The following is a 16508-nucleotide window of genomic DNA, read 5'->3' on the forward strand; positions in this document are numbered from 1 at the left end:
AATAACTCTCAATTCTATATTCATCAACTAATCAATATAGAATTTTTCACTGCAAATAAATACTTAAAAATGTATCTTATCATCGTATTAGCAAATGACAATAGAGAAGAAGAGACAGCAACAACAGCATAAATTTGGTGGCGACTGAGGATAATGCTACCTCTTGATACAACGATGATCCCTCTACAACAGTATTGTCTTGGTGTCTGCAGAGTATCATTATATCTAAGTTTCACTGTGTATTTGCCTTTTTCATTGTTTCTTCTTAATTTAACGCATACTCAATGCAAACAAATTCTGAGGCTAAATTACGAATAGACAGTATTTGATAAAAACGCTAGCAAATAATCAACTCGTGGAAAAATGAAGCCATTTAATATACAAAAAAGCTCTAGGACTTGGAACAGATTCACATTAACCGTGTAATGCATTAATCTTGTAAATGATATGTGTATAAGTATTCTACACAGAATACCTGCTGATATGTATATGCCATGCTAAATATTTTCTATACAAATATTACTTCAAATTTTCCAAAGATTTTCCCTCCAATGGGAGTAACGTTAGAGAGAATGAATCGGGGGGGGGGGGGGTACCACCACATTTATCTAACCATAGAAAAATTATTCGCTGTTAGCGACCGACGAAACAAGTACGATAGCAATTATTTATTGCAAGACTGCATTTGATAAAACATACAAAATAAAAATGTAACAATATTATTGCATACAAAAAACACTGGGATTATCTTTTTTTAAAAAAAAACTCTTCGTTAACAAAAATAATAAAAAAAAATTCAAAATTTCGAAAATACAAATGCCGATTCACAATTTCCATTGGCAGGTAATAAACCAATAAAAAAATTCTAGAGGGAGATCGTAAACACTTCCCATGCATATATACTTCTTTCTTTTCACAAAAAGCGACATAGAAATTGTGTGTTTGTGTATCGTGCGCACAATATTTTTTAAAAACTATCGGAGGATTCCCATAAACATATATACTCTTGCATTAAGTAACAAAAATATATAACCTATAACAGCTAACAAACAACAACATCATCGGGGGGAGGGCCAAATTGGGCAGTTCTGGGGAGTGGGAGGGGAAATCGTCATCTTAAGTTTTGCTTGATGGACCATGAGTGAAGCTCTAGCTCGTCTTCCACAGCTTGTTGAATAGGTCCATGAAAGAGTCGTATATCATGAATGTAATAGCCACATCAAGACACACGCGACTCAATCTCGGAACGGTGCCTTTGTAAAACCTGCAAAATTAATAATGGTTTAATTAACTTAAATAATTTGTAATCACTGGTTTCGGGAAACAAAACAGTTAGCAGTAAATTAGTTATGGCAACAGTGATGAAAATATTGAATTTTTTTTCAATTTCCCTCTTAAGTCACAAGCAGGCGCAGATCCAAAAAGAGCGATCATCCAATTGCAACAGCCACATAAAAATGGGGGGGGGGGGGCAACCTGTCTGTCCTGTGAAATGCAGGACAATCATTTTAACCTATACAACTGTAGAGGGTAACTCTGTCCCATATAAGCATTTTACGCCGAGAAGTTGGGCCAGGCCTATACAATTAGTCGCACCTCCTGATACATTAACCTGGATTCATGAATGATCATATGATAGATGTAAACGAAACAATGAACCTTTCCACTAATTGTACGAAGTATAGAAAACTGGTTACAAAGCAAAGGTAATTTCAGAAAGAAATTACTTTTGCTTTATATCCAGTCTTCTATACTTCGTATATGATAAATAGCTGCATTGCATCTATTCCCGGAAATCTGATGCATGCGAGGACACATTTGCAAGCATAAAAAATGTCATGCATGTTTCAGCCAACTAATGTTAATTAGCAGTAAATTAGTTGGCAACAGTGATGAAAATATTGAATTTTTTTCAATATTTTCATTGCTGTTGCCATAGAGATAGAAGTACTACAGTCACCCCCCCCCCCCCACGGGGGTGTTCATTATGTTATTCGCTGGGGTTATGTCCCGGGGGTGGCCATGAATACCGGAAATCCGCAGATAACCTAAACCATAGGTTTTTTTTTTTTGTATAGCTCGTTTAATGAACAGCATGAGAAGAGCAAGGTGATGCAAAGGTAGATGAGTAGTGTGGAAGAGGGTGCAGCGATTGTTGGAAATGTTTTCTGAAAGGGCATTGTGATTTCTGTTTGCCGTTTCTTCTTCATATCATCGAATATGATGACAAAGATTCCTCTACTCCTCTATTCAATTTTTCTACATGTGAAGAACGTACCATAGAGGGATCTATGTCATAAAAACAATCTATTGCTGATTTGAACTTATGAAGCCCTTCCGCTATGTTACTCATGGTGAACATTTTTTCCACTTCTTTATCTTGATGATCTTCATCTGGTACCACTTCAGTTTCAGTAGCAGTCAACTGCATTAATTCCTCCTCGGTCAATGCCTCTTCATTGCTATTAATTAGTTGTTTGACTTTTTTTATATCCATATCATTGAGAATCCTTCTCCGCCCACCTGTTTTGCTAATGTGACAATGTCTTTTATAATCTCTTCTCAGTTGACTCTGTAGAAATGATTGTGTCCTGGAGAGCACATTGTGGCCAAAAGTTAATAACCCGAGGTGACTGTTTATCTCTTTGGAGCCGCCACAGCTCTAGTGATGACAATAATGTCATTAGCGAGCCATCCTAAACATGCACAACTCAAATTCTAAAAACAAAACACACGAATGACAATTCCAATAAAGGAAAAAAACCAGCGAATATGGAAACCGCAAATACGAGGGGCCGACTGTATATGTGTAGCTGACTACATCATTGAGGAATAATTTATAATATCTCCAGAATTTCTTAGGTACTAATCAATTTCTTTTTGAGAAAAATGGTCTAAAATAATTTTTTTACTTTTCCAGAACTTCGTGACCGAGCCCTTTTCTTGTTGATAAGGATGATGGCATAATTTTCAAAAAATTAACCTCAGAAATCGTGAAATATTCTTGAAATGCTTTCATATCAGCAACACAGGGCCCAAATACTGTTGTAAGTTTTCTTCTCTTAATAACATATTTCTCCCCCATCTAGTGGCATATTTACAGGGGGCTTAGCGGACAGCAAATTTAAAGAATGAGTGGCCAAGAAAATTAATAGAATGGGGGAAAGGGCAGCGAAATTTTTATAACCTTAAATGAATCCACCTCTTCCCTGACAGTTAGAGATTAGGTTAGTGAGTGACTAAAAAAATGACCTAGAGATTTTGCAAGCATGTAAGTGAGTAAAAGAGTGACTTAGAGCATGAGCAAGCATGTGAATAACCAAACGAATGACCTGCAGAATATGCAAGCATGTGAGTGACTAACACCAGTGTGCAAACATGGAACTGACAAAAGACTGTGTGCAAGAATGTGAATGGCTAAAAGAGTGACTTGGTGTGTGATCATGGGAGTGACCAAAAGAGTGACTAAGGCCAGGATTACATTATAAAAATTCATTTATAAAACTCAAAAAATGGAACCAATAAGGTTAGTGGTTACATTCGGGCAAATGCAATTGATAACCTTAATGGTTGCACTTTTTGAGTTTTATGAATGAACTTCTACGAAACTTTTATAGTGTAATCCCAGCCTTCGAGACATAGGTGTGCTTGCAGGAGTTGGGGAGGGAAAATGGGTTTTGTAGCACAGGGCGGCATTTCTTGACCACTTGAAAGAGTAGGCAAATTTGCTTAGAAAGGGAGAAGGGCGGCAAAACCATAAATACATCTCTGCCGTCGTCTTGTCAATCAACTGCCAGTGGGCAAAGTCAGCTTCTATTCAGTCCGATAAAAGAAGGGGGAAGAGAAAGGATGTTTTTCCCCCTTCAAGGTTGTGTACAATTATGCTTACAGCATAAATAACAGAAAACAAGTTTTCCCCCTCTCATTTTATAAATTTTATGTTGGAGAGAGGGAAGCATTTATCAGCTCATGAGATCTGGGAAAAAATATTCTTCTTGAAAAAGGTGGCAATTACAATGTGGATCAGAAAGATTTTAAAAACCGATTAAAGGGTTAATATGATGCACAAAATGAAATTTCAGGCGTTGATGCCAATTTTTTCTCCTCCCAGACAGTTAGAGATTAGATTAGTGAGAGACCAAAAAAGTTACGATGATAATAACCATCAAATTGTGATAACCTGAAATTTAATATGCCCTACACTGTACAGGGTGATTCAAATTATGACTATCTCTGCGATACTTGGCTTTAGACGTGTACTTCTGATTACATCAAGTTGTCAAGCGGTTTCTGTGCTAATGTTTTTATTTTTTTTGCGGATCCTATACATAAAAAAATGGAATTTTTATAATGCCGCTGCGTCCTAACACTTCCAATTAGTGAAATGAAGAAGCTGCTTCAAAAAGTCATTTGCAAAAAATTCTAATATTTCGAAAACTAATGCATCCAAAAATTTTGAAGAAAAATTATGTGACTTATAGCTGTGTGTGTTGGCAAGTTCCAATTCGCTTGAAAACCTCCATTTTTAGGGATGGTACATCAATAGAATGACCACTGCTGTTGGTTATTTTATTTAGACTATTCTATTGCTGCACTTAGAAGAAAAGTGCTCATCACTCACTATATCGGTTACATCTTGCCCTTCTTAGACATTTAACATTTCGGGCCCAAGAAATAAAAAAGGGGGGGGGGAAAAGACCAACAAAACATTTGACAGCTTCTATAATTAATATACTCCTATAATTATTATACTCCCTATTTCAAAAATACACGATGTCTTGTAAGTGCTAATGCAGCCTTTATCTCATCAGGCACCCATCATATAGAAACGATTACAATTTAAAAATGCTCAAGGTGGTGTTCAAAAATCACCCTGCACCAGTTTTGAGAGTGGAAAATACAGTGCGTCACAAAATAAAATAAAAATCCAATTTTTATATGGACCCCTTGTCCTCTAATTTCAAATTAGAAAGTTGTTACCCTGTCTCATGAGGGCAACAGAAAAATTTCATGTTTCTAAGTGCAATATTCGTTAAGATATTTGAACTCAAAAATTGGAGGAAAAAGTCATTAAGGAATAGTAAAAAAAACTAACAGGCAACGCCTCTTTCCCTCATTTATGCTGTCCTTTCCAAACTTTTCTGAAATTTTTGAATTCAAATACCAATTTCAGAAACTAGGCATTTACAGCAAGTATGTATAACATTATATAGACATAGTATGTGTATACTCACGCAGAGAAACCTTCATACTTGGCTATCTTATAAATGCAGTCGAATGTATTCTTGTATTTTTTAGCTTCCAGGCCCTTGAAAAATACAATAACATTTTAACAACTTTACAAAAAGTCCCTCTTTCATAACGATTATAAATTTAAATTATACAGCGGAACTTCAGTTAACGAGTTTAATTCGTTCTGCCAACGTGCTCGTTATATGAATTGCTTGTGCATATTTACCAAATCAAATTTCCCCCACAGGAAATAATGGAAATTTTGATAATTCGTTCCATAATTATTCTCATTCACGTAAAAATTACTAATAAAAATGGCATTCAGAAATTATGCATAATAGGCGTTTTCATAATACACCACAATAACTAAAAATATATATATATAATGTCATAAATAAACAAACAAATATGATCATGTTTACAAATTAACTTAATCTAAAAGAGGAGAGAGATTAAGATCTCTGCAGATGTAGATGCAGGCCAATCTACCCATTAAAAAGTCTCGTCACAGAGAACACAACAGGCCCACAATGATACAATTATTCAATCATTACACTCACAGTTAGAAGAAACTGATGGCAGATGGCGGTACTACTATAACAAGCATTACAAAGAAACAAACTTCCGTCAGGTTCACAACATATAAATTTTAACATGTACCATTTCGTTAGAAGTTCCGTAGATGAATGTGTGATTGAGGTGCATGTGTGGTTTGGTAGTAGTAGTGGCCTTCTAAAGTTCTACCCTGAGCACCCCCCCCCTTCACTACAGGGTATTAGCTGTTGGTGAAACAATAGTATTCTCGAAATGAGTGTTGTGGTTTTCTTCTCCCAGAGCTGTTTTCAGACAGTCTTTTTTTTTAATATTATCCAGGAGCAAACTGTGCCATGGTCAGAATAGCATCTGCCCTGCTTAGAAGTAACTTGGGTTCTTGTATTCTGGGAATTTTGATAGCGTGATTTGTCAAAACGTGTGAACATATGTGGAAAAAAAACAAACACAAACACTCATGTCAGTGAAGAGATTTATGTTTCAAAGTGGAAAAAAATAAATTCCCCAGGACAAAAAAAAAAATAATTCCAGAAACCTGAAAAGGAACAAAAACGGACCGACTTTCTAAAACAGGAGGATGCTCGAGATGATATTTAGGAGAAGGGAAATGTCCTCCTAAAGGATGATGTCCATAGGTGGAGATACAGAAGGAGGGGCATCCCCCCCCCCCAGCATCAAAGGAGGAGCCTACTGATCTAATGCAAATGTGTATATATGAACTGACATCATCCTGGCCCCGTCCCAGCAATCACCATCGTGCCTCCCCCACGACGCTTTCAAGTCTATCTCCACCTATGATGATGTCTGATAACTCTACCATGTATTTATGTTGTCAGAGTTATGTGCGTGTTTCATGTTCTAGTTAGGCTCTCTCACCTGGCTTCCATATTGCGAAGTGAAAACAACAGATACCCGAATTTTTGTGGTATGCAAGTATCACATTGAAGGTCTTGTGCATCCTCCTACAGGATTTTTTGCAAAACCATTGTCTCCTAGGTCTATAAAAATAAACCTGTACTTCTACGAAATATTTATTGCTTCTTTCTCCCCTCTCCACACACACACACACACACGTTATAAACCTTTGTCGGGGGAAAATAGACACAGATTTTGGTGGTGTTTTTTTTCCCTCCCAATTCTAATAAAGTTAATTTTAAAAGCACATTTACCTGCATACGAGTTTTCACAACATCGATTGGTGTATTACCAAATACAGACGCAGCACCAGCTACAGCTCCGAACATGCCGACGATGAGCTTATTGACTTTCTTGTTAGGATCACCACCCCTATACCAATCCTTCAACGATTCCATAACAAAGAAACGGATTGCTTGATTGCTACCTTGTTTCATCATGGTAGCAGTAACACCTTGATAGACTCCCCTGAGACCTAAGAATATCAGCAAAAAGCAAGTCAGTATCCAATCAAAAAAGCAGACACAGGTAGAAATTTAAAACAACGTTTGAGTGAAAAATGCCATTAATTAATCATACCCTGTTCTTTGACTATTGCTCGCACGCCATGGAAAAAACCCTTGTATTTAGGATTAGGTCCAGCCTGATCATCAATGAACTTGACTTTAACGGTTTCCATGGGAGTGACGGCGAAGATGGCCTCTGCAATACCAGCTCCCAAACCACACAGGAGACGCTTGCTGGGAGGAAGGTTGCCCTTTTCATCCAAATGCCGTTTTTTTAGCGCTTCAAATGTGCCAAATCTGAGATGAGAAGAGACAAACTGCAGAACAATATCTCGCACATAATAAATCAATATATATATATTTATTGAACATCAAAAAACAAAAGGTTCTTACCTTACGGCCGATTTAGGAATGGAGCCATAAACGAGCACACTAAGTCCTCTATACAGACCAAGGATGCCATGACTTTTTACTGTTTGCTTGACTACATCACCTATACCGGAATACTTTGGTTTTGCCGACCTTTCATCTAGCTGTAGCTGCGTTTTCACATACTCGGTTGGAAAAGTTATACAAATCTCGATTCCTCCGGTTATGCCACCTGAGACAGAAGTCAGTTCGAGTTAAAAACGAACATGTTCACTTGAAAAAAAAATAAAATTTCAACATGTTTTAGTGCTCTTTGACGAGAGCGGACCTAGAAGAGGCAACTTCCTCAGCAGCATAATTTAAGGACATCAAATTTTAGGTGGAAACAAAAATACAATAAACTCGGGACTATCTGGCTCAATGTGATGGAAGAGCAGACTGGATACATAAAAGCCAGGTGTAGACCAGAGTTCTATAAAAACGCACTTCCTAACCAGAGGCGCATTTATGGTTTTGCCACCACTCCCCTATTCTAGTCTAATGTTCTTGACTACTCTTTCCTCGAATTTGCCACCATGTGCTATAACCTGCTTGGGCCCCCCCCCCACCCCAGTTAGTCCTGCAAGTACACATGCCCCTAATGACTAGTCACCGTTTTAGTTATTCACATGTTTGCACACTGTTTTGATCACTCACGTACTTGCATACACTCTAGATTAGGGGGTCTTCAACCAGTGGCGGTGGCCCGTCAAAACATTTTGATCGATTGACGCAATATTATTCAAAAATAGGGTAAAACGAAGATTTCGACATAAAAGAAATTCACCCAGCTTTATATAGACTTATAACAAGCACAGGCTGATCAGTGTACAGTATCTAGCTTCTTGATAAGGCCTTGAATGCAAAAGAAACCACACCATGTAACTTCGCGTATATTCCATTCTCCTTGAGTGGGAGAAAGCAGAAATGAACAGAATTTTCCATGGTATCGTATTTCTCTGGTGCATGGTTGGGAAAGAAGCAAGTGGATGTATGCATCTTGATTGGTAGGAAGAAGGATTTGTACAATATTTCGGTACAGTTAATTAATTTACTTGTGTTTTCAGTCTTTGAAGCCTTTGGTCAGAAGCCTTTTAGTCTTTAAATGAGTGCAAGATGGCGAACCGTAACAGCAGAAAAAGGAAAGTTAAAGAAAAAGTGAGATTTTTCCAAGAAAAGTGATCATTAGGGACACGTAAATTTCGCAAAAAAAAATGTTTTAATCATAATTTTGCATTTATTCGTAAAAAAATTCATGTCAGAAATTTCTTATTTTTTCCACAAAAAATAAAAATATATTTAAAAAATACAAGATATACAGAAGACTGGATGTTGTGAAGATATTTATTATTTGAGATGTTAATTTTTTTTAAGGAAGGAAAAACTCATCTCTGCCTCTACCGGGAGTCGAACCCGGGTCCCTCGATTGCCGGACGAGTACTCTGACCACTAAGCTACATAGGAGATAGAGATTTTCCTTCGCTAGAGCGTATATATGTGCCGAACGGAACCATCCATGAGCAATTGGTAGATCGGTTCACCGTCCATTGCACGGTTCCGTTTGGCACATATATTACGTTCTAGCGAAGGAAAATATCTATCTCCTCTGTAGCTTAGTGGTCAGAGCACTCGTCCGGCAATCAAGGGACCTGAGTTCGACTCCCGGTAGAGGCAGAGATGAGTTTTTCCTTCCTTAAAAAAATTAACATCTTAAATAATAAATATCTTCACAACATCCAGTCTTCTGTATATCTTGTATTAACAAGTGGAGAGCGACATTCATGTCATATATTAAAAAAAAATAGCATATCATAGGCCCTCGGCTAAAATTTTTCTGAACCCCCCCCCCCTCCCACCTTGATAGAAATGCTTACTCCCGATAATTTGAACCAGATCTCATTTTCATGAGGCCCCTCTGCACTTGAGGTTTCTGGGCCATACTCGGTCGGACCCATGCATTAAGACGACACTGGTTGGATGCCATGTGTAAAGTCAATTTATTTTAACTCTCTTCTGCAGCTGTGTCTTCAGCAGAATACCACGCTGTTCATGCTCTACTACAGTATAGTATTGTTTAGCGACCTTCCGTTCCAACATCCCCACCGCAAAAAGATGATCAAGCACCAACTATTGAGCTTCCAGAATTTCACATAACGACAGAGTTAAGGCTCTAGAAACTGCAATTAAATACATTGAGCAACAAGAACAAGCTACGGGAATCAACATAATCATGCTGCAAAGATGGAGAGATTCGGAAGCAAAGAAACGGCACTCGTCAAGAAAGCAGAGATTATGACTAAAATTTTTTTTAAATCATCACAGGACTTTTTTAAATACTGTATTTAACTTCGAAAATATTCTGTAACTAAGTTCATTTTCTCACTTAATTTTTTCTGTTGTTTTGTCGTAAACCTGATTATTAGGTTTGTAATGTGCAAAATTATAACATAGTTTGACGTTTAATAGGCTTTTCCTTAACACCTCCATATTATCCAACATTCTGCTGGCCCGTTTATGACGGATAAGCAAGACTCTGCTGTACTCATTTGTGTCAATTTTTTTTTTCTCGTAAAAATACCCTTGAAATTTGAGACCAAAAGATTTCAAATCTACTAACTTACTTCACAAAACATGCGCAAAAGAAGAGTTTGATTTGACTTTCAAAAAAAATTGTCAATTAGCATAATTTTCCTACAGAACTCGGAAACGAAAGTCAACTGAATCCGTATTTTAGGAGCTAGAATTTCATTGTCAAAACTTATTTTTAAGAAACTTATGAGCTGGAGTAATCGTTTTCATATTTATTGAGAAAAGCAGCAATATGATATTCGCTCGGATGAATGACACCTTTGAACCACGACTTATACAATGATACTTTTTTCTTTTTGGTAGTTTAAATACGCACTGCTCATTTTTCTTGAGTGCAAAAAAAGTTATCTTCATCTTGGCCACACAACAGAATCAAATTCTTTAATGAATGCGTCACCAACAAAATCCACTTTATGCGCCCAGGAATTGATAGTACAAAATGTTGTCACCAAGAATAGTTTTTAATAATTTGAAGCCCGCAGTCATGTAATGCAGAGTCTGATACTAGCTCCTTTATTTTCATATTTAGTTTCATATTATTTTAAGGTGTCAATTATAGCTTGGAAACACACGGAAGAATTAACGATAAAATTTAAATTAGAGATTTTGCAAAAAAGTGATAAAAATTCAAATTTTTGCATTTATTCGTTAAAATTGGCAAATTTCGCATTTATCACGGTTATTTTGTAAATACGAAATTTACATTCCCTAGTGGTCATCCCTTTATTTTTTAGTCAAACACAAAGGTAAAACAGTTTGTCTCATTTGCAATGAGAGCGTAGCCATGATGAAAGAAGACAATATTAAGAGACATTACGATACCAATCATAGTGCGAAGTATTCTGGATTGGAGGGACATTTTCAAAGTGAAAAAGTCAATGCACTGAAATCGAAGCTAAACTGGCATCAGTTATTATTCTTCGGAAGAAATGAACAGTCTGAAAATTGCATTCGTGTTAGTTATAAAATAGCAGAAAAAATTGCAAAAAGGTGGGAAGCCCTTCGTTGATGGAGAATTCGTTAAAGAATGCTTTCAGTCTGCAGTTGATGTGCTTTGCCCATCCCAGGCTCCCGCTGTTTCGAACATTAGTTTGTCTGACGTGACAGTAAAAATACGCATGGAGAATCTGTCAGCAGATGTATTCAAGATATTCAAATCCAAATGAATTTTTATTGTTATCAGTAGCTATGGATGAATCAACGTATGTAACAGATACCGCACAAGAAGCAATTTTCATTTGTGGTATTGACAAAAACTTCAAAATTGTTGTGGAGTTAGCCAGTTTCGTTACACTTAAGAGTATAACACAATGTTTTGAACTGTATTCAAATTTGGCAGAAACATTAGCCAAATGTGAGTTGGACTTAAGCAACACATCTGCCATAACCACAGATGATGCTCCCTCTGTCACCGGTCAGAAGACCAGGGTAATCACATTGATAAAGTCAGATGCCGAAAAATGCGGAAATACGAAGGTGATGGCTTTCCACCGCACTAGGAAAACTTGTGCAAAACGTTTTTCTCCAACTTTGAACATGTAATGTCTGTTGCAGTGAAAGTGGTTAACTTTATTCGATCTAAAGGACTTAACCATAGACAGTTTCAAAAATTCTTAAGAGGATTTGGAATCTGAGCATGGCAACATTATTTATTGTACAGAAGTACGCTGGTTGAGCCGGGGAAAGATGCTTCAGAACCCTTTTTTCCTTGAAGGAGGAAGTTGATGAATTCATGAAATCCAAAGGAAATCTTATTGGAGAGTTTCAAGATAACAGGTTGATGAGAGATTTCACATTTCTTGTCGATATCACTGGACATGGTAATGATCTAAATTAGTCCTTTGGGAATGCAAAACAAAAACTGCATACATTTTCCTAAATTATTGGAGTTGTTAAATAGATCTACAACTTGGAAACTGGATGATTATGTGCAGCGCATTTCATATCTAAGAATGGAATTCAGAAGTCGATTTCCCGACTTCAGCGAGAATGAAAGTGTTCCACCACAGAGCTACAATTAAAATTTGCAGATTTGCAATGTGACTCTGCAGTTAAATGCAAGATTTTTTGAAATTCCTTCATTAATTTATTTCTATTCCAAGTATGTGTCCGAAGAAAAGTATCCAGAAATACGCGAACATGCATTGTTCATGTCTTCTACATTTGGCAGCACTTACATATGTGAACAGTTGTTTAGCAAACGAAGAATACAAAATCAAAAACTAGAACACATCTGACTGATCGGCATTTGAAGGATACTTTATGAATAGCAACAACACAAATTTTACCTAACAATGAAGCTTTAGTCAAGCAAAACCAATGTCACATAATTTAAGTTCACATAATTAAGTTTCGCATAATTTAGAAATTACAGTCACCTGTATTCGTAATGAAGGTAACCGAAGATTTTTATTTTTATTTGGTACGTAATTAATTCTACACGTATAAAAAAAATCATACATTTTCATTGTGTTTCATGCAATGTAAAAAATACCTAAAATAATTGGTCTTACCCTAATTCAGCTTAATTTTTTAAAACGAAAATGCTACATAATGGAATGATAAAATATGTAGTACGCATCGCATTTTAATTTGTCAAATCTGAGCATACGTAGGATCAACCTTTTGCGGGGGGGGGGGCACACACTGGGATTGATTGGAGGCACAAGGAATCTCCGAGATAAATTTAGTTACTTGAAAATGCTTTTGAAAGTTGGTAACAGAAATGTATTAATATCAGCGGCAGATTAAAGTCGGTCGAGACCCTGGGCACAAATGAAAATATTAGGCCCCCCCCCCTAAATTAGAAAAAAGTGTGAAGTTCAGGTTTTTCAGGGTAATTCAGAAGTTGGGGCCGGTGCGCCCGCCATTAAATCTGCATCTGATTAATATAGAAAAAAAGGTATTTTTCAACACTATAATTTGAAATGTGTTTTTTTAAATCATTCAAAATTAATTAAATTGAATGTTTAAATCTTTTTAAATATTTCGAAATATATTTAGTTTCTGATAGTCTTTGGAGGGAAGGGGGGTAACCCCCCACTTTGGCGCTAATGAGTGGCCCATGGAAAGCGACAAATTTTTTCTGTGGCCCTCGAACGTTAAACACCCCATACTCTAGGTCATTTACTGACCTGTTCTATTGCTCTGTAGGTCACTCATTTGGTCATTCACGTGCTTGCTCACACTCTAGGACTGCTCTCATAATCAGGGGTGGCTTGAGCTTATTCGCCACCTGGGTGCAAAGCTTCATTTGCCACCCCTAAAGACCTGAAACAAACCTATTTTGTTCATAAGAAAGCAGCACACCATTGTTAGAAGAGGAAAAGAAATGGACCAATCAGCAGACAGCAAAAATCAATGGATCAAGGTGAAAATAAACATGTTTATTTGACTCCTGACCTCGTTGAGTTGGGCTTTCTTTTCTTTGTCTCGTTTCTCTCGTGTGTGTGGTGTAGAACAAAATAATATGCAATTGTTTTTGTCGCTAGTCTTTATTATGCATTCCCGTACCTCATGGTTGCCTCACTACATGCACGCCATTAGTGATCCTGGGATAAACCTAATTTTCATAAAACAAAGATACTTGCAATTGTTTAATGAACAAAATGCCTGTGACCATATCTTCTTTTAAAGAGAATGTCCCTTATTTTGGTCCAAAATACTTTTACTGCTCTTAATTACGGCAGATAACATCATCCACATCACTGCTCTTATTGATAAGCCCTCATTACCATGGTCACCCGCAACATACAGCAGAGCCCCTAGGCTGGAACATTTATGCCTCCCTCAGTAGTGTGGATAGAGTCCCTGATAGCGTGGAAAAAAGGCCAAAAATGATGAGTCGTCCCAGACTGGATACCGCAACTAAATGCTTGTTCCGCCAGGGCAAACACTCAGTTTGGCACACACCCCGCAATTTTTTTTTTTTTTCAAACCGAGCACAACTCAGGTCTATCACTATGGGCAATTTACTATCTTGTGAGTTGTGCCGGAAGTATAAGTGTGTGCGTACCTAACAGTCTGATTGTGTATCTGGTGTTGTGTATTATTTTTCAGTGCTGCTATCGATATTTCAGAAGTGAAGTGTAATGATTGAATATTCGTACTGTTTGTAGGCCTGTTGCTGTCTGTGACGAGACTTTTTAATGGCAAAATCGGCTCGCATTTACACCTTGCAGTTGGGAACCACAGAAAACCAACATTTCAGCCGACCACCACTGTGGTGACAGTGGGGCTCGAACACAATTCCCAGCGATGCGAGTCCATCATTATCAGTTAAAGGATGGTATTTGTGCCCCCCCCCCTCTGATCCAGCAACCAGGGCACCAGACCTGCCTGCTCCCTCAGTTGCAGCCCTGCCTATCAGTACTGCCCGTGTGAGGATCATGATTATCACTCACACTTATCCCGTAAAGAGGGAACGTAATACGACAACTTTTTTCAAAATATCAGATTTCTTTACGGTGCTCCAGAGCCAGACAAGTAAGAAGCCGAATTATTATAATTGACCATTAATATTGACCAAAAATATTACTTTTTGAGGGCAGCAAAATACCCACTTGCCCTTGCGCCCTTGTGACTGAGTGCATTCTTGTTTCTGATATTACAGCTAAAGGCCCTGTATGTTCCCCTCAAGTTTTCTCAACACCTTTGCCGTCAAAGTGTGGAAAATTTGATGTGTAACTTGAGCACAGCTTCCCAAACTTTTTGTTCCATCGTCCCCTTCCAGGGCCGGAACTAGAGAGAGCAACTGCCCCAGGAGCAGGGCCGTCTAAAGTGCATCATGGGCCCCCGGGCCAAGTGGTTTTTCGGAGAGGACCTAACCTGGTAAATCCTAGAAAACTTCAACCGGATCTCATTTTTGTGAGGCCCCTCTTCCGTTGAGGCCATGCCCGGGTGGGCCCATGCGTTAAGGAGGCAGTTTTAGGTGGGAATAAAGAACACAGTTATGAAATTGTTGAATTTAGTTGAAATTGTAGGGGGGCGGCAAAAATCCTAGTTACGGCCCTGCCCCCTTCTTCAGAAATTTTTTTTTCATTCCCCCCCACCCCCTTACACCAATCCATAGGATCCTATGTTACACCCAAAGCTTCTATCAGACCCTAGGACCCTTCCATCATGCCCCAAGGGGGGCGATATTGCCCACTTTGGGAAACACTGAACTAGAGCCTAAGCAGTGCAGTCTTCAGAAAAATCAATTGGCCCATGATACTCTTAAGACGGCCCTGAGCCTAAGCCGCCGCCCCCCCCCCTCCAGGACGATGAAAAATTAAAAGTATTTTTAAATATTGTGAACGATTTAAAATATCGAAGGAAAACACCTTTACATACTATCCTAATGAGTATTTTTTTATTCAAAATGCTTTTAAAAAGTTAGTAACTCACAAAATCTCAGGAAAAAGATCCCTCGTGCCCCCTCTTCCAAAGGTCAACCCTGCGTACGCCCCTGATGGAGGCGCCCTATATTGCACCTGAGGGTACCCGGGCGTTGAGACGACCCTCAACTTCCCAGTGACGAAAGAATTCAACTCACCCGCAATGATGCCCTTGAGAGTTTTCTCCGCAGGTAAAAAGCTTGAAGTGGTCAGGGCAGCACCACTGGAAACCATGGATGGTCTCAGGTGGAAAGGATTTCGGTAGCGATCCATGGATTCGGCTAATGGGAGGACGGAAGGCTCGATGAGGAAAAACACACTCCGTAGTAAAGGACACTTTTATTTCCAGATGGAGCAATCCACCAGCGAAGCTTGGTTTTTCTTTTTGTTAACGGCGGGGATTGCTAAATCATAATTCGTGCTCGTTATTAGTGACCCGTTATTTAGGTGAGAGAAAAGCAATAAAGCTCTCCTCAGTGAGAGGCGAGGGGAAAAAAAAAAACAACAGCTGACTTTCTCGTCTGCGACTGATTTGTTTAGCTGCAGTAGAGGAAGGAGAACAGACACGCCTTTTTCTTGTTAATGACGTCATAGGTAGAATCAACCAATCGTCGCCAATGTTTGTGATGCAATAAATTTACATTTTTTTTTTTTTTTTTTTGTCCAATAGGGTCTTTTACGGGGAGTTGTTTCTGAAGGACCCAAATAAAAAAAAAAAAAATAGGGTCTTTTGTTTAAAATATGAAAAGGTGAAATTACGTTGGAAATATTTTTTAAAAAGTTCTCAACTTGGTTTTTAATTCTATATTTTGGGAAAGGAATCTTCGAAAACGCCAGTATTCCTCGCACCGGTTAAATGCGAAGCTCCGCCCTTTGACTAAATTAGCTCCACCCACGTCCTGGATGAGGAACTTCATTTAGATAAGCT

The 16508-nt window shown here is 38.1% G+C and overlaps 1 protein-coding gene across 1 annotated transcript; it reads right to left on the reverse strand.

The window, feature by feature from the left end:
- Positions 1-353: 353 nt before the first annotated feature.
- sea (mitochondrial citrate transporter scheggia) lies at positions 354-16119 on the reverse strand. The gene is made up of 6 exons (XM_089250587.1): positions 15739-16119; positions 7599-7806; positions 7279-7502; positions 6954-7174; positions 5235-5308; positions 354-1264 (listed from the first exon to the last, which is right to left on the reverse strand). The coding sequence occupies exons 1-6, from the start codon at positions 15851-15853 to the stop codon at positions 1150-1152; spliced, it is 957 nt and encodes a 318-aa protein (XP_089106713.1). The 5' UTR covers positions 15854-16119; the 3' UTR covers positions 354-1149.
- Between the last annotated feature and the right edge of the window lie 389 nt (positions 16120-16508).

Source organism: Pholcus phalangioides, unplaced genomic scaffold (assembly GCF_987345545.1).
Source record: "Pholcus phalangioides strain wild (caught in Gottingen) unplaced genomic scaffold, Ppha-v1.0 ptg000024l_1, whole genome shotgun sequence".
NCBI lineage: Eukaryota > Metazoa > Arthropoda > Arachnida > Araneae > Pholcidae > Pholcus > Pholcus phalangioides.